The sequence below is a fragment of the Erpetoichthys calabaricus genome, chromosome 7, assembly GCF_900747795.2.
Source record: "Erpetoichthys calabaricus chromosome 7, fErpCal1.3, whole genome shotgun sequence".
Classification (NCBI taxonomy): Eukaryota; Metazoa; Chordata; class Cladistia; order Polypteriformes; family Polypteridae; genus Erpetoichthys; species Erpetoichthys calabaricus.
In genome coordinates this window covers 172405756-172425164 of record NC_041400.2, presented here as the reverse complement: position 1 = coordinate 172425164, position 19409 = coordinate 172405756, and the positions used below count along the sequence as shown (strand labels likewise).

At 39.4% G+C, this 19409-nt stretch overlaps 1 protein-coding gene across 1 annotated transcript in view; it reads right to left on the bottom strand.

The window, feature by feature from the left end:
* Window positions 1-19409, bottom strand: part of thbs4a (thrombospondin 4a) — a 160166-nt gene that overhangs the window by 44970 nt on the left and 95787 nt on the right. Inside the window, exons 15-17 of the mRNA XM_028805726.2 lie at window positions 10106-10158; window positions 7603-7796; window positions 396-574 (exon numbers count right to left, since the gene is read on the bottom strand). Coding sequence (XP_028661559.1) covers window positions 396-574; window positions 7603-7796; window positions 10106-10158 — 426 coding nt within the window. The remainder of the gene's footprint in view (window positions 1-395; window positions 575-7602; window positions 7797-10105; window positions 10159-19409) is intronic.

Below are 19409 nucleotides of genomic sequence, written 5' to 3'. Positions count from 1 at the left end.
ATCACCAGAAAATTTTACAACACGATACAACTGATTGTGTTATACAAAACAATAGAATCAGTTACATTATTTATAACATTCACAAATAAATGTAGACTAAAATAAACAGGAAGTAAAAAGGAACAGATATTATTATTTAGGTACATTAATGTTTACATTAGAGAAATCTACACACAAACAGGAAAATTCTGGTATGGTCTCGCCATCATTTTCATGACAAAAACACCTCTGATGGTGTTTGTTCCTAGAAGATGCTTGTTTTATGACAGACTCTGGAATATTTAATTTCATCTTTTTTTACACTTATTGCTAAACATTTTTCACAAGGTAAAAAGCATTGTCCCTGTACAAAACAAAACACATGCAAAAGAAAGACAATATATGTTTGTACTGACCTGGTTGAGGACAACCCAATTTGGATCAATCTGAGCATCACCCTCAGGGTCAAGTACCACGGTCTGGTAGGCTCTGAAATCTGTCAGAGTGACTTCAGCATTCTCTGGGCAAATGTCGATTCGGTCAATAACAGTATCATGGTCGAAATCATTTTCGCAGATATCACCTATTCCATCATCTGTGTAAGAAAGGGCAAATTGCAATAATGTCACTTATGAAAATCTTGTCTAAAAGAAGATGAAGAATCAGCTAAATGCTAAATAGCAGTTAAAAGTTGTGCATTGAAAATGCAGTCCTCATTCATTTTGCGGAATGGCAAAAGCATTGGACTGTGAACACCCAGGTGGTGGTTTAATTCTCACCACTGACTTATTGTGTGACGCTGAGTAAGTTACTTCACCTGCCAATGCTCTAGTAGTAGAAAAATGGAATATTGAACTATGTACTTGTGATCTGAAGGTTTGGGTAGAATTTCTGCTAACATATATTGTTTTAGTGAAAATTCTCTACCGTTTTACTGTCGAGCAGACTTTCATTAACAACAAACCCACTTGCAGTGTCCCTGCTTTGGAAAATGAAATCCTTGTCGTACAGAAGCAGAGACAATAGTATGGAATCTAGGTGAAGGATTTTATATAATGTGGAGAGATGAACAGCCACAAATTTTTGATATATGGATTCTAGTGAGGGCGGCACAGAGGCGCAGTGGGTAGTGCTGCTGCCTCACAGTTAGGAGACCCGGGTTAGCTTCCCGGGTCCTCCCTGCGTGGAGTTTGCATGCTCTCCCCGTGTCTGTGTGGGTTTCCTTCGGGTGCTCTGGTTTCCTCCCACAGTCCAAAGACATGCAGGTTAGGTGCATTGGCGATTCTAAATTGTCCTTAGTGTGTGGGTGTGTGGGTGTGTGCGTGCCCTGCGGTGGGCTGGCGCCCTGTCTGGGGTTAGTTTCCTGCCTTGCGCCCTGTGTTGGCTGGGATTGGCTCCAGCAGACCCCCGTGACCCTATAGTTAGGATATAGCGGATTGGATAATGGCTGGATGGATGGATTCTAGTGATATTTAACCTATAATGATTAACCACTGATCAACTTAACATTAAGAATTTAAACTTAAGAACCTAACAATCTTAAGATTAATTTAACTTAACACTGTGAAATCCTTGCTGCACTGCATATCCTGAAGCAAATTTATTTTCTGATTTAAATAGACACAAGACAACAGCATGTAAGCTACACATCAAATCATTTTATAAGTTGAAGCAGAATAGATTTCTTCAATGATAATGAAGTCAGCACAATTTACACAACTTAGTTTGGAAGCATTTCAAGTGAAAGACTTGATGTTTGCCACAAAGCGTATAATGTGTTGAAATACAAAAGCAGAAAACATCTACAATTAATATAAGATATGTATACTGTTTGCGAGATCAGACTGCAGCAATCGACCATATCAACTGAGGTATCAGAGGAACACATACAGCGAGTGTGTGCGATGATTGAGAAGATGAGGCCAAGAGGGAGGCCAAATAAGACATGGTTGGAGGTGGTGTTAGAAGGTATGAAATGAATGGGTCTCAACTCACCTCAAATATCCAGTTTCTAGTAGGATTGACTACTGTAATGCAATATTCACTTGCTTCTCAAATCGTTCTTTATTCAGCTTTCAGTTTATTCAAAATGCTGCTAAAAGAATTATTACAAAAACCAGAAAGTACAAACACATAACTCCAGTTCTTATGTACTTGCATTGGCTCCTGGTTAAGTTTAGGGCGGATTTCAAAATCCTCCTTTTAACATATAAAGCCTTAAATGGCCAAGGCCCTGCTTACTTACCTGAACTAATTATTATTTACAAACCTGAAGCTGTGAAATGGTCTGCCTGCTACTATAAGAGGTGCCCCTTCAGTCTCAGCTTTGAAATCAGGCTAAAGACTCACTACTTCTGTTTAGCATACCCTGACTAGAACTCCTGATAAGCTGTGCATAATACATCTCTGCTGTTAGTCATTAGTACTAAAATATAAACAATACAATATTTATAAACTGTTACTAACCCTCCTCTATTCTGTTTCTCTTTCTGGTGTCCTCATGTGGCACTTGGTGCCACTGTTCTAGTGCCATGTTGTCTGCCTGCTTATGGAAATGTCATCTCAGATAAAGGAGCACTGGAATCATTGGGTAGAAGGGTCCTTTCATCAGATTGGCTGGCCCAGCGCTGACTCAACTATACAATGGCCAGTTTGCAGATTGTTGGCCAAGATCCCCAGGACCCTGACTGTGTTTGGAAGGTCTTACTCTTTTTCTACAATCTGATTATGGTTCAACAATTGGCTGATGGACAGATATTGTTGTTTTTTATTTATGTTAATTATGAATAAATCTGTATCCTCATATGTGATTGTTCTGTGTTTAGTGAGTAGTATCATCTATTCTCACATTTTGCCTTGTAGTTTGTACTGTTGTGTTGTATTTCTGAGGTGGCCATGATAGACTGGCCATCAAGCTTGTGTTTAATTTTGTGTGTTGTATTTACCCCATTTTTGACAGCCATTGCACGTCCATCCTACCTAGAAGGGGGTCTCTCTCTAAATTGCCTTTCCCAAGTTTTCTTCCATTTTTTTCCCTAAAAGGTTTAGTTTTGGCAGTTTTTTGTCTTCTTAGGGAGTCAAGGCTGGGGAGCTGTTAAAAAACAGGTCCTGTTAAAGCCAACTGAGGCATTCCTTGTGTAATTTTGGGCTATACAAGAAAATAAATTGTTGTTGTTGTTGAGAAGTATGGAGAAAAAAAAGCTTGATGCCATACCTTGGGCCCATTAATACCAAGCACCTAACCTGGGTAAACACAGAAAATAGTGATTAATATAGTGAAGATGATGATGATGATAATGATGATGATGATGTGCACGATGAGTGAACAAACAAACAGTCAATAGAGCTGACAGCAAAAGCTTTCGGATGCTAATTTGTACTGAGTCAGGGTATCACAGTCTATGTAGAGGTCACCAGCCCCACAGAAAACATTTTACCAAGAAGAGACAAAAACACAGTCTGCCAGGAAAATAAACCAGAACTGACAACTGATATTTTGAGTGTACTAACAACCGAGAATTACAGCGCAATAGCATAGCACTATATTGATGAAGAATGACAGAATTCAAGGCGTTACGGAAAAAAATGATTAGGAAGATATGTACACCTGCTTATCCATGCAATTATCTAATCAGCCAATCATATGGCAGCGGTACAATGCATAAAATCATAAAGACAGGTCAGGAGCTCCAGTGAATATTTACATCAAACATCAGAATGGAGATAAAATTTGATCTCAGTTATTTCAGCTGTAGCATGAGTAGTTGGTGTCAGATGGACTGGTTTGAGTAATTTTGTAACTGCTGATTTCCAGGATTTTCATACACAACAGTCTTTGGAGTTTATGTGGAATTGTGCGAAAAAGGAAAATCATCCAGTGGGCGGCAATTCTGTGGGTGAAAACATCTTTTTGAGCTGACAGAAAGACATATGTTAACTCAAATAACCACTCTGTACAAGTGAGATGAGCAGAAAAGCATCTCAGAATGCACAACACAACAAACTTTAAGGCAAATGGGCTACAACAGCATAAGACCATGTCGAGTTCCACTCCTGTCAGCCAATAACAGAAAGACAAGGCTGCAGTGGGGCTGACACACCAAAACTAGGCAGTTGAAGACTAGAAAAGTATAGCCTGGTCTGATGAATCTCAGTATCTGCTGAGGCACACAGATGGTAAGGTCAGAATTTGGCACCAACAGCATGAATCTATGCACCCAACCTGCCTTTTGTCTAAAGTCCAGGCTGGTTGGTGGTATAATGGAGTGCAGAATGTTTTCTTGGTATACTTTGGGCCCATTAATACCAATCAATCTTCGCTTGAATGCCAAATTTAAGTATTGTTGCTGACCACATGCATTCCTTCATGGCCCATTTACCCATTTTCTAATGGCTACTTCCAACATGATAATGCACCAAGTTACAAAGCAAAAGTCACCTCAAACTGGTTTCGTGAACATGACAATGAGTTCAGTGGCCTTCTCAGTCACCTGAACTGAATCCACTACAACACCTTTGGGATATGGCAGAACAGGAGAATCGCAGAATGAACATGCAGCTGACAAATCCACAGAAACTGCATAATGCAATCATGTCAACATGGACTAGAATCTCAAAGGAATGTTTCCAACATCCTGAGGAATCCATACCACAAAAAAACTGGGGCTGTTTTGAGAGCAAAAGGAGGTCCTATCTAGTATTAGTATAGTGTGCCTATTAATTTTCCTAATGAATGTCTGTTCCAGTAAGACATACAGATGACAGCCTTGATTAGAAGCTAACTGCTGCTGCATCAGCTTGGGAACCTGCAGGAAAAGTGGGTGCATAAGTTTATGATAACACACAAAACATTATTGCCGCTAATTTACCCACCGCTGGGCTTCAGGCATGTGTTTCACTCAGAAACTGGTGCTTGCAGTTGATTTTCAGCTCTAACATGTATCTTAACCCCAGCAAAATACTACCTGAGCATAGCGGGAACACTGGTGCCCAGGTCCAACAGTACACGTGACTGTCTTCCAACCACGCATAAAATTTTTTGAGCTATGTAAATAGACTGCTTGCAACACTTTTCAATTAATATCTAAAAGCATTGCATCTCTATATATATAAAATCCAACGTCTGTCTGTCTGTATGTCTGTCCACATTTCACGAGAGAACTACTTAATAGATTTAGATTGGGTTTTTTTTTATAACTTGCTTGAACATTCCAGTTGATTTTGCAACTTCTCTCATCGTGCTAAGAATCATAGTTCACTTGCAGGAGCGAAATATTCACGCTAATTCGAGACAGAGGCTGCGGGCCAAGGGAAGGGGGAAACGTAACGTCAGGAGTGGGGAGCGGGGCAGGGCCCTCCTCACTGTCCTGTTTCACTACTACGTGGGCTGAGCCACGGGGGATAGATAGATAGATAGATAGATAGATAGATAGATAGATAGATAGATAGATAGATAGATAGATAGATAGATAGATAGATAGATAGATAGATAGATAGATAGATAGATAGATAGATAGATAGATACTTTATTAATCCCAATGGGAAATTCACATTCTCCAGCAGCAGCATACTGATACAATAAACTATATTAAATTTAAAAATTGATAATAATGCAGGTAAAAAACAGACAATAACTATGTATAATGTTAAATGTTAACATTTACCCCCCCGGGTGGAATTGAAGAGTTGCATAGTTTGGGGGAGGAACGATCTCCTCAATCTGTCTGTGGAGCAGGACAGTGACAGCAGTCTGTCGCTGAAATTGCTCCTCTGTCTGGAGATGATACTATTAAGTGAATGCAGTGGATTCTCCATAATTGATAGGAGGCTGCTGAGCGCCCGTCGCTCTGCCACAGATGTCAAACTGTCCAGCTCCATGCCAACAATAGAGCCTGCCTTCCTCACCAATTTTTTCAGGCGTGAGGCGTCTTTCTTCTTATTGCTGGCTCCCCAGCACACCACCGCGTAGAAGAGGGCGCTCGCCACAACCGTCTGATAGAACATCTGCAGCATCTTATTGCAGATGTTGAAGGACGCCAGCCTTCTAAGGAAGTATAGTCGGCTCTGTCCTTTCTTGCACAGAGCATCAGTATTGGCAGTCCAGTCTAATTTGTCATCCAGCTGCACTCCCAGATATTTAAAGGTCTGCACCATCTGCACACAGTCACTTTTGTTGATCACGGGGTCCATGAGGGGTCTGGGCCTCCTAAAATCCACTACCAGCTCCTTGGTTTTGCTGGTGTTCAGGTGTAGGTGGTTTGAGTCGCACCATTTAACAAAGTCATTGATTAGGTCCCTATACTCCTCCTCCTGCCCACTCCTGATGCAGCCCACGATAGCAGTGTTGTCAGCGAACTTTTGCACGTAGCAGGACTCCGAGTTGTGTTGGAAGTCCGATGTATATAGGCTGAACAGGACCGGAGAAAGTACAGTCCCCTGTGGCGCTCCTGTGATGGTGACCATAATGTCAGACCTGCAGTTCCCAAGACGCACATACTGAGGTCTGTCTTTAAGATAGTCCACGATCCATGTCACCAGGTATGAATCAACTCCCAGCTAGTGCAGTATATAAGCATTACATACTGTATATAATACATTACTAAAATATTTTCTGGAAAATGTATTAGATAGGGCAACTTATTCTAGATATTAATAGTTACTAATCGACCAAATGGGGTGACTGTTGATTACAAAATATGAATTGGAGAATTGGAGGAGAATCACTGGGATTATTCACAACAGAGTAATTAGAGCCGCCAATCTCCTAACTGCAAACCTCAGAAACCTTCATGTACACAAAGAGAACATGCAAGCTGCAGGCAAGAATGAACCCAGGAATGAAGGGCTGAGAATTGACAATGCTAACATTATACACCCCAATCTTAAAATCAAGGGTGGTTATATAACATTCTCCAACATGTTTAATTCAACTCAGAGGTTCAGGATCCAGAGACTTTTCCGTAGGTATTAGGAGCAAGGTGGGAAATCAGCCTTGGATGGCGTGCCAAATCATGAGAACTCATGCACACATCCACACTCATACTTGGTCAATTTTGAATTGGGAATCAACCTACCAACAAGTCTTTGGGATGTGGGTGAAAGACTCATGCAGACACAGGGAGAATATGAAAACTCAACTAGGAGACAAAAACTAGTATCTCAGGAAGCTGGACCATGGAGGTAGCAACACTAATCACTGAGTCTTCATGCAGGCCACCAAGATCAATGCATAACATATGTGCTCAGACCCACTTAATTCAGCTTAGGGTCTTAAGACGGCAGAGATAATAATGGCAGCACTTGGAAGAACGGAGTAAACAACCCTGGTCAAGGCACCAATCCATTGCAAAGCCAATTTTGAGTTACCAGCTAACCTCACTTGCATGTCTTTGGCCATGTGTAAGGTAAACCCACTCCCATATGTGGAGAACGTGCAAACTCCACACAGGCAATGGCTGACTGCATGATCTGAACTCAGAATGCTGAATCTAGAAGGTATCAGTGTTAACCACCCAAAAAAAAAAAATAATATTTACCTCAAACAAAATATACACTTGATCCTGTACTTTTCAAAGTATGCTCCCTGTTTGAAATATTTAAAAGCAATGAGAACTAAAAACATACCATTGTCGTCCACTTGATCTGGATTTGGCACCAGCCGACAGTTGTCAGGTCCTGGTGGAAGTTCATCAGGAATGCCATCATTGTCATCATCGTCATCACATGCATCTCCCAATCCATCTTTGTCTGAGTCTAGTTGAGAGCTGTTAATAATGGTGGGACAATTGTCTTTGCTATCCTGATGACCATCTCCATCACTGTTAAAAAAAAAGACAATTCTGAAAATTCTTTATTATCAAAAAAGATCTCTGTGTTGAATGAAGTATAATAAATGTGTTATGCTAATTTAGAGGAGTGTACAACAGAAAGTAAAATGAAGTTAATGAGGATGCAGACTAAAAATTATGATTTATTATTTATTAAAATATGAAAAAATAATAAAAGTTTACAGGAAAACTTAAAGTCCACTGTGACATGCCTGTAACATAAGAGACACGGTAGTGGTGATGCTTCACAGAAGGTGTTGTCTGAGTGAGAGCTCACTCCGTGCTCAAGGATTAGAGTTCTCTTATTGCTAACAAGGTAGAAAAGAAAACTATGTCTGAAGACAGTGCAGTCCAGATGTTGAATGTTCACGGTTGACCATTACCAAAATGTGTGACCAGGGATGGATGATGGTGTAATCCAAACAAATGTTAAACCATTTAGCCCATACAGCATATGCCCTACAGGATTGTAGAAGTAATGAAAGGAAAGATGAATTTTGGGTTAGGATGAATTAAGCAACATATGGGGTGTTTCAGTAGAAGGTGATCATAATGGATGGAGACTTGAATGGGAATGTTGGAGTGAGCAATGATGGTTTTGAAGGAGTCCATATGGGATTTAAATTTTGTATCAGGAGAATCTTGGAGAATTCTGGAGTTTGGATTTCAACACTATGCTATTAAGGAGTCACAAAAGTTGGTGATATACTGTATAACTCTGATGGTGTAAAGAGCACAACAGACTATTTACAAGTGAGAAGAGTTAATTGAGACATGATGAAAAATGTGAAAATGATCCATAGAGAAGTTTCTGTACTGCAATATCACTTGGTCTTAGGAAGTCTGTTAGTTAGAGGCATCAAGAAAAGAGGAAGAAAGTTCCGAGACTGAAGGTGTGAAAGTTGAATGAGAGGAGTACGAAAAATAAATGTGCTGAAACAGTGGTAGCAAGAATAAATGACATTTCAGAAGCATCAGGTGTGAATGACATTAGACATTAGGACAATATAGACAAGAACAGGCCGTTCAGCCCATACAAAGGACAAGGTGATCTACTGGAGTGTGGGTCCTATCAAATACTCCTGATGGAATGCTAGTGAAAATAATCAGGAATCAAAAGAAAGTATGGCTTCATGCCTGTAAAGGAAAAAAAACAGATGTAATTTTTGTTATCAGGCCAGAGGAGTAAAAGATTTATCCATTCTACATTACATCTGTAGATCTACAACTTAGGTGACATACTGAGTGCACATGGAGGAGTGGGCTCAGCCATGACAGTAAGGGAAACAGGTCACATAAGAAATTCTGTGATCTATCTTTTCTTCTGACTTCTAAACAAATGTTTCTGGCAGTACAGACAAAGTTTATGAAAGCTATGTAAGGCATTGTATGCTACATGGCAGTGACACATGGCTGTTGAAGGTGGGACGTGAAGCAGAGCGGGAAAGAATAGAGAGGAGAATGCTCAGGTGGATGTATGGAGTGTCACAGACTAAGAACATTAGAACAATTGTGAGGAGTACAAGCTATTGAGCCCAACATGTTCATCCAACTTATTCACCTAGATCTTCCAAACATCAAATTGAGATTTAAAGGTCCCAAAGATCATACCTTTCATCACATTACCTGGCAATTTATCGCATGTTTCTGTGGTTCTTTGCACAAAGAAAAACATTCTAACATCTGCATGGAAACAGCTTTTAACAAGTTTTAAACTGTGTTTTCAAGTTCTTGTTGAAGATTTTTTGTTGTAACAGTTGGCATCCACTTTACTAATTCCTTTCATTATTTTAAACACTTCAGTTCTACCACCTCTTAAACTCAGTTTGCTTAAACTGGAAATTTCAACTCCTATAGTCTCTCTTCATATCTCATATCTTTTAGTCTAGTTGCTCTTCTATGAAGGTGATGAATGCTGAGTTAAGAGAAAGACGGTGTGGAGATGATAAATGTGCTCAGGAGAAGTAGACTAAGGTGATAAAAGAGAGAAGATAATTGGGTGAAGATGTGCTCAAAGATGAAGGTGAAGGATATGAAACCAAGGAGGAGACCAAAGAAGATGTAACTGGAGATGGTGTCTGATGGTAAGAAAATCATAAGTCTCACTCCAAACGATGCCCAAGACCATGGCGATTGGAGGAAAAAGACTTGTGGGGCAACCAGCTAAACTGCATAAACCTGGAACATGTCTGGTAAACCAGTAATGATGCTAATTGTGATGAATGATGAAACCTCTGCAGTCACCAACAGAAAAATTAGAAATAAAGCTACTGATTAAATGATTGGCAATGAAAGCATACCTGTCTTGGTTTGTGTCACAGGTGTCCCCCACAAGATCATTATCAATATCTGACTATGGAGGAGAAGAAAGGACAATGTTAAATGACTAGTTGCAAAATGACAATTCAGTCTTTAAGAATAAAACATTCACTGAATATGTACAAAATAGTTCATGGATTGCTGCACTCCAAAATAAATGCAAAATAAATCTTATAAGAATGGCACACAAGAACACCAAATGTCTACAAGCATTTCTCCAGGCTTGGAAAAACTGACACCAGTAATAATAATAAATGTTATTTATATGGCACATTTCATACACTGAATGCTTCTCAAAGATACACACAAATTAAAATATCAGTTAATTATATGGTGGCAAGTATGCAAACCCATTGAAATGACCTGGTTTTCCACATTAATTGGTCATATAAATGTGATTTGATTTTCAAATAATTTAGAAGAATAGAAAAGCATAATAAGCTTACGCTAGTAACACACAAACAATTATGAACGTTCGTATACTTATTGAACACTTACTCACTGAATACTCACGGTGTGCCATAGAAGAACTAAGTGAACTCTTGGATTTAATAAGTGGTTGAACCTCCTTTGACAGCAATGACCTCTAACAGGCACTTCCAGTAGCTGCAGATCAGACTTAGATCAGACTATTATCTGTTACAGAACTGCTTCAGCTCAGCCATATTCCTAGGATGTCCTGTGTGAATAGCTCTCTTGAAGTCATTCCACAGCATCTCCATTAGTTTAAGGTCTGGACTGGACAGCCACCCTGTCTTTACCTAATGGATTCCTTGATAAACATGGAAATTTATTTTCTTTTTGAAGATAGCAAGCGGTCCAGGCTCCCAGTCAGCAAAGCAACCCCAAATCATGATGCTCCCTCCTCCAAACTTCACCATTAGGAGTGATGTTTTCATGTTGGTATTCTGTGCCATTTGAAGGCCATTTTTTCAGCTCCATATTCTTTTTGAACAATTCAACCCAGTCTGCAAAACATTTTCTCAATAGTGTTGTTGAGTGTCAAGGTGGTCTTTGGCAAACTTCAGGTGTGGAGTGATGTTTTATTTTGAGAACAATGGCTTCCTTCTAGGTGTCTGTTTAATGTATTGCGTATGGTAGACTCATGAAAAGACTTGTTAACCTGTTCCAAAGATCCCTTCAGGCCTTTAGCTGTTACTCTAGGATTCTTTTTAGCTCACTGTGTTGTGCCTATTGAGTCATCTTGGCTGGGTGCCCACCTCTAGGGAGAGCAGCCTCAGTGCTAAATCATCCCCATTCATATACAATTTGCCTAACTGTGGAATATCTAAAAGCTTTGAAATTACTTTATAACCCTTTTCACCTTTAAGAAAATCAAGTATCCTTGATCGTACATCTTCTGAAATCTTTGTTTAGCAAGGCATGCTTCACATCAGCAGATTCATCTTGTGAATAGCAAACTCAACCTGTTTGAGTCTTTTTTATTGGTCAAAGTATCTCTAAGCCACACCTCTGCTCTCATTTCACTGACTGAATGCCAGATTTGCTAACTCCTGCTTCCAATTAGTTGTGGTTGAAGTCATCAGCCTATGGGTTCACATACTTTTTCCAGCCTACACTGCAAATATTTGAATGATGTGTTCAATATGTACAACAGCAAGTTGTGATTTTTTAGTTAAACCAGATTGTTTATTGTTTATTTTAAGACACATTTATTCATAAATGCAGGTATTTTGAAAGAGTTCACATAATGTTTCTTGCCACTGTATATATTAGGGTCCTCTCTGTCCTCCATTGAAGACCTCTTTATAAATCATTATATCTACAAAGCTTACAATATCATGACGGACCACTCCCAGCCCACCCACAATCTTTTTGTCCCACTTCAATCCAGCTGAAGGCACTGCAGCATCCAAACTGGTTCTGCCAGGTCTTACAAGATCTTCTACCCCTTAGCTGTCCAGATACTGAATTCTATGCTGCCCCCCTGCCCTCAGACTTGCCCCTAGTAGCAAATTTATATGCAGTACAATCATGAGGTCACTGGAAAGGGTTGTGTGGTGCTTCCGATATCTATGCAAAAGAATGAAGGTCCAAGTCTTTAGAGTCCTGGTGCTTCCTGTCTTGCTATATGGTTGCGAGACATGGATGCTATCCAGTGACCTCAGACGAAGACCGGACTCCTTTGGTACTGTGTCTCTCCGGAAAATCCTTAGGTACAGTTAGTTAGACTTTGTGTTGAATGAGCAATTTGCTCATGGACTCCCGAATGAGGCACATTATCTGCATTGTGAGAGAGCATCAGCTACGGCACTATGGCCATGTGGAGCAAGTCTCCAAGGAGGATCCTCATTGTTGGGGATCCGAGTGGCTGGACCAGGCCAAGGGGTCGCCCACATAACACCTGGCTGTGGCAGATAGAGGGTCATTTCCGGGTGGGACTGGACTATATGTCTGCCTGGGGGGTTGCCAGCCGGGATCACAAGCTGTTTCATTGTGTGGTGGGTGCGGCAAAGGACTGTACCAGTGCATGTTCCCCAACTTGACTTGACTTGATATTTGTTTCACTTGTCACTACTGTTGTTTTATTTAATATTAGTTTTACTGTTATTTATTATTTATGCATTACAATCAATTTCAAATTATTATTATCTAGTCACTTACAGTACCTATTATTTTTTTACTTATTTACTTGTCTATTATAATATAGTTCTTTACCTGTCTTGCACTTGTCCTGTATTTATGTATATATTGCATTGCAGTCCTGGGAATGTTATTTTGTGCCACTGTATGCTGCCATACTGTGTATACATGGTATGACAATAAAGCCACTTGACTTGACTTGACTAAAAATAGAATCCATATTTCTTGAAAAGTTAATTTCTTTCTATTATGCTACATTTGTATTAGTGTATTAGTAGCCACTAGAGGGCATGTTTAAGCTCAAACATCTGGAGTGGGTTTAGCCAGAGGTACGGTGTTCTACACAGTTTAGGGCTATAGGTCATCTCCAACAGGGTCCCAGAAATGAGTTATGAGATATGCCAAAGAATATTTATACAAGCAGGGCGCCATGATTGTGTTGAGCAATAGGAGCAGGATAGTGAAAGGGAGAAACGAAACAGGAACCTAATATTTTCTGTGCTGGAAAATGCAAGACTTGTGACAGAAGCTAGACAGGAGGGAAATGAAACAATACTTAAATTATGTTGATGTCCTTCTATTTTCGGTACTTGCTATAAAAGTAACTGGCAAAAGCCAATCATAAAAATGCCATTAGTCACCCATTATCTACTAAGTAATTAGATTGCTTGATCATTATATTAGATCTTCCCCTTTATAATATTATCTTGTATCATTTGAAAGTTTCAAAATGCTTTGCTCTTTTGAACCTTCCATTCTGCTGAAGGAAAGAGCTAATTGGTTTAACTTGAGCTTCCATGCCATCCTTAATTTTCCCTGCTGTAATGGGATGGGTACTTGTAATTGCTGTATGGTGTTTTGTAGCAGGCCCTATCAATAGGGAGGGTATGATATGCTTCATAAAGAATGTCACCACGAGTGAGCGTCATCATGGGCTCAAACTCTGCAATAGGAGACCCAAAGCAGAGCATGAAGTTCTATCAGCTAGCACCTATTAAGGATATGACTTGAGAAGGGCTTCATAACACCCATTGGTAAAAAATTGTGCAGACGCATTTCACAGAGGATCTTACCCAGGGAAAGGTGGCTGAGTAAGTAGTACACTGTGGGGGTCCACCTCCTCCTGCAAGTAATTAGTATGAGTATTAAGTATGAGCAACTAATGGGAAGGCCAGGTTGACTACTGTGGTCAATGGCCAACCCAATGCATTCTTACTGTAAGTGGCTTTAAAAAAGTTAATTTATTTTTGAGGAGAAATAGGGAATCAGCTTCAAATGTAAATGTCTAGATACAGTATCAAGGTAAAAGTCATATTTTCGAGATTTTTTTTCAGCACACGCCATAAACAAAAAGAAGGCATTTATGACATTTGGTAAACTCATAATTTATATAGATCTTTATAAACTTTATGTATGTTTAAATAGCGGCTTTACACTAAAAAAATTATCTTTTTGACAGCCATTTAGTCTCCGTAATTAGAGTGCTGATTAAACGTATTCATCCCCTTGGAAGTTTTTATTATTACACAACTTTGAATCTCAATGGACATAACTTGGCTGGACTCTTTAATGTCAAAGTGAAAACAATTCCATGCAAAGGGGTCTAAATTAATTACCAATATAAAACACAAAATAACTGATCTTATAAGTATTCTTTCCCTTAAAGTCAGTATTTGGCTGTTACAGCCTTGAGTCTGTGTGCCCAGGTCTCTCTCTATCAGCTTTGCACATCTGGACACTGACATTTCTCCCCATTCTTCTTTGCAAAACTGCTTGAGCTCCGCCAGGTGTCATGGGGATTGTGACTGAACAGCCTTTATTCAGACGCACATTCTCATTTGGAATGAGGTCTGGACTCTGACCTGGCCATGCCGGGACATTGATATTGTTATTAAGCCATTCCTATGTAGCTTTCATTTTATGCTTGGGGTCATAGTCCAACTGAATGACAAATCTTCTCCCAAAGTGTAGGTTACTTGCAGACTTCATCAGTGTTCCTCCAGAATTTCCAAGTATTTTGTTGTATTCATTTTACCTTACAAGTCTTCCAGGACCTGCAGCAGAGATTCCACCACCACCAAAACCATGCTTCACAGTGGGGCGGTGCATTTTTGATAACATGTAGTGTTCAAACATGGTGTTAAATTGCAATGAACAAAAAGCTCAATTTTGGACTCATCACAGCATAGAACTTTCTTCCAGCTGAATTCAGAGTCTCCCCTGTGCCGTCTCGTCAATTCTCTGTGTATATTGTTTTTAAATAATAAAGTTATAACTGGTGAAGCACAAGGGTAGCAGTTGTTGTCTGTTCAGTCTCTCCAATCTTAGCCACTGTGACTTGGAACTCCTTCAGAGGCCTCATAGGTCTCTGTTGGCCTCCTTCACTAGTCTTCTTCTTGCATGACCACTCATGCAAAAAAAATACAATAAAAGAAAACCAACAATAACTAACTGATAACTGATAAATAAGTTAAATAATAATAATAAATAGCAACAATAATAATAAATAATAAATAAATAAATAATGATAATAATCTGCAGTGGGCTGGCGCCCTGTCCGGTATTTCTTCCTGCCTTGCGACCTGTGCTGGCTGGGATTGGCTCCAGCAGACCCCCGTGACCCTGTGTTAGGATATAGCGGGTTGGACAATGACTGACTGACTAATATAAATATAATATAATTTATTTATTTACTTATTTTTACATTTATTTAAATTTTTAAAATTTATAAATATCTTCTTATATAATACGCTACCATGGCTGTCCGTTTGTCTGTCCAGGATTTTAAATCACCTGTAGCTCGCAAACCGTTTGACCAATTGACCTGAAATTTGGCACACATATACTATGTGACGTTTACTATCCGCTTTCGGGGTGATGATTGATTGCCAAGGTTATTCCTCTTTTTATTTTTATTTTATTTTATTGTAGAATCAACTCTCGGCAGCGGCAAGCAGGGCTGCCGTGTTGCACATGTGTATGGGCGCCGTTTTCATCCCTACCACCTTCGCCGTCACTTCTCCTACCTCTTCATATCTTAAATCATTCTTGAGGCAGATTGAAGACTTAAGTGCAAGCTTAAGTGAAAAATTAAAGACAACGTACAACACAAACACGGACTTAATCAGTTTTAATGCGAACAAATTCCGACGAAAGAAGAGAAGAAGCGGGCCGCTAGGGTAGAGAAAAGAAGAGCTGCTCAGGAAGCAGCAAGCGCATCAACCTCTGCGCAAACGAATGCTAAATGTACAGAGAAAGAGGATGAAAACTAGGAATGCTCAAGTCAAGTGTATTCACTGCACGTTATTGTGCAATGCGCCGTTACATACACACATACACCCATGATTTTTGGGCTATGTAAGAACAAATACAAACACACCCCCATTGTCAAGTATCCAACCCCACTCCACTTGAGATAGGTATTTAAAAAGAAACACAACAAGACATGGGTAAACTGGCACGCATGCATGTACACACACACACCACACGCACGAGTACATGGCGAAGTAAGGGGAAAAAAAACAAGAAGTGGTAGACAGGAGACCTCAACCCCAACCAGCTTTTTACTAATTGAACAGCATAAAGCCAGTTGTTGAGAGCAGAGCTAGAAGAGTTATTTGTCCAATATGTGGACAGTTCAAGAAGGTTAAGACTGTAAAATGAAGACGTCCAGAGTGCAGAAGAGACAAGGGCAGCATACGAGTATTTCTAGGGAGAGGCTAAAAGCAACTTACCAGCAATGGAAAGTGAGGAAAGAGAAAAAAGGTCCAGAAGGAGAAGACCTTGAAGGGACAGAGGAATGGGGAAAGGAAGAATCTTGGAGAGGAATTCAGCCGGAGGACATTCCCAGAACTTGTGGAGGAAAGTTCCAGGGAATTTAAGAGGGAAAAAATGACATAGGGGATCTAATTCTAGTCCCATTAGGTAATGTCCCCAGGTCCATACTCTTTCCATTTTGTTTTGATGAAGTAAATGGACTCCGAGCAATATTCAGTGACTTGCATATTTTCTTGTCTCTATCCCCTGTGTTTTCAATCACCATTTCACGGAGTTGCTTGAAATGATCTTTTGTCTTCATTCCATAGATTAGGCTACTGTACTGACTCAACACAAGTTGGACCTTCCACAAACAGGAACACAATCAATAGAAACCACAGACAGATGATCTCCATTTAGGTAATTATATGACTTCCAAAACCATGATTTAGCTGTGTTTTATTAAACGGGCTGATAATGAATACTTGCACAATCATTTTAGTTAAATTCACAGAGATCTGTCTTCATTTTGACATTAAAAAGTCTTTTTCTGTTATCAGTGTCAAAATAATTAAACTCACTGTGATTCAATCCACTGTGATTCAGCATTAAATAATAATAAAATGTAAAAACTTCCAAAGAGGTTGAACACTTTTAATAGACAAGGTAGGTAATGAATGATATGACAATCTGAGAAGTATCAGCAGCCATGTATGTTAACAGTGGCTTTGTTCCAACCAAGATAACTAGTCTGTAAATCCAATAAGTGCAAGGAGCTGTGTGTGAACACATCTGAACAGAACAAAGGCCAAGCGGTATCAAAAACTTCATTTTATACATTAAAAAGCATATTGAGAAAATTCAATGTAGGTGCACATGAGAGTGATGTAAAATTCACAGGAATGTAATGTCCCAGGGGCCTCATTTATAAATGGTGCATATGCACAAAAATGTGGTTTATGCCCGTTTCCATTCTCCCTTCCAGATGTATAAAAACAAAACTTGGCATAAAGTACAGAAAATTCTATTCTTAAAATTGGTAATCTCTATGTATTAGAAAAGTATTATAACCACATAAGAAAAGTAGACACTATATTTTATTAAGCATTAAGTAAGTTAGAATTAAAAAGACTTATTCCTACGTATTTTTATTGTTTTCTTTATGAGCTAGAAACCCCTAATAGTTTATTAAGCCAAATGTTAGACGTGCAGAAGAGCTGGAGAAAGATGGACCCCTCCCTTAGAGAAGATAGATAGATAGATAGATAGATAGATAGATAGATAGATAGATAGATAGATAGATAGATAGATAGATAGATAGATAGATAGATAGATAGATAGATAGATAGATAGATAGGTACTTTATTAATCCCAAGGGGAAATTCACAATAAAAAATAATAAAAAAGAGAAAAAAGGTAGAAATATAAAGTCGTACACGGAGCTGCTGAAAAGGCTGCCATTCTCGGCGGCACCTGTGTCATACATAATGTGTCATACATACAGAATGTGAACTCTTTGGGTGTAAATAATAGCAGCAAGCAAGAATAGTCCTTATCAAACAGATAAGATAGACAGAATGGGGTTTGACACCCCCTTAGAATCAATTAGAGACAGGACTAGAGCAATGGAATGCTAGGAGTCGATGAATAATTACTTTTGTAATAAGAATTGTAATAAATGTAAGAGCTGATTTTAGTTATGGGCTCATTGTTCCATCTGAGATGAGTCTGTATGCGTGCCATACAATAAAGCTTAATTCTGTTGTCTGCTGTGAAGTTTCCAACTGCCTTCTTTGGGGGCTAAGGGCGCCCCTGCCATGTCATCCTGCTAAAACAAAAGCCACACACATTTTCACAGCAGGCTCACACCGTGCATACGCAAGGTTCCGCTCGGGTTTGCAAATGGGGAGCAGTGCTACTGCTTCTGTGATCTGCCATTCTTTTTTAGATTGGTATCAATGACATGGGATTCATCAAATAGACTGTAATCAATTGCATATCGTTTACAAATTTAATTCACTTGATTGTAATCATTCTGTAACAATATAATGGTGCACGGAATGGCCAAATTGTTCCAACTACCATAGTTGCTTTAGCGCTGTTAGAAGACATTGCAAATGGAAGAATTAGAAGAGAGAGCGTATTTATAGCTGATGTTGACTGGCTTTCGATTTCGATTTCCAAGAGCTATCCTCATGGAGCTGTGTTGCTGAACTGGCACCGGCTTTACAAAGGCAGACTTTGACGAATTGCACTCTACCTTCTCCTTTGCAAGTTCTGTCCACTTTCGGGTGTTTAGCCACAGGAGCTTTTCAACGTGAACTTGCTGACCAATTGGGTATTTCACAAACATTATCGAGTTGTTCCATGCTAGCTTCATAGGATGGTATTATCCACTTTTCATCCAGATATACAAGATTTCCTTACACTGTGGTTGAACTGGGAAACATCAAAGTGCAATTCTCAGCAATTTTCCAGTTTTCCAAATGTAATTGGAGCAGTCAACTGCAAGCACATTGCTATTGGAACGGTGCTGGACAAGTTACATCAGCCAGAGATGAATGACCAGAAACTTTTTCCAACTAGTGCAGCAAAAGGCAAGCAGTCCTTTTAAAGATATTGAGTCACCTCAAATAACCATGCAAAGAGCAGAGAATCCATCCTTTGTGGCACCTGGTGCCAACACTACACATACAGGCACCTTCAGAGAGTTGATTTACTTATGTAAATAGAAAGCATTTCCACTCTGTTAATGTGCTGCTCTATAGTCCACAAAAAGTACATTGCATTGTGCAATCATGTAGTGTGCTACATAATGTGGCACACAATCGTTGCTTGCCCATACCTGAAGAGATGCAATATGATGAACCTGACGCTGACCCACCAAATGATCAGCCAAATTGGACATTGGTACAACTTCATTTG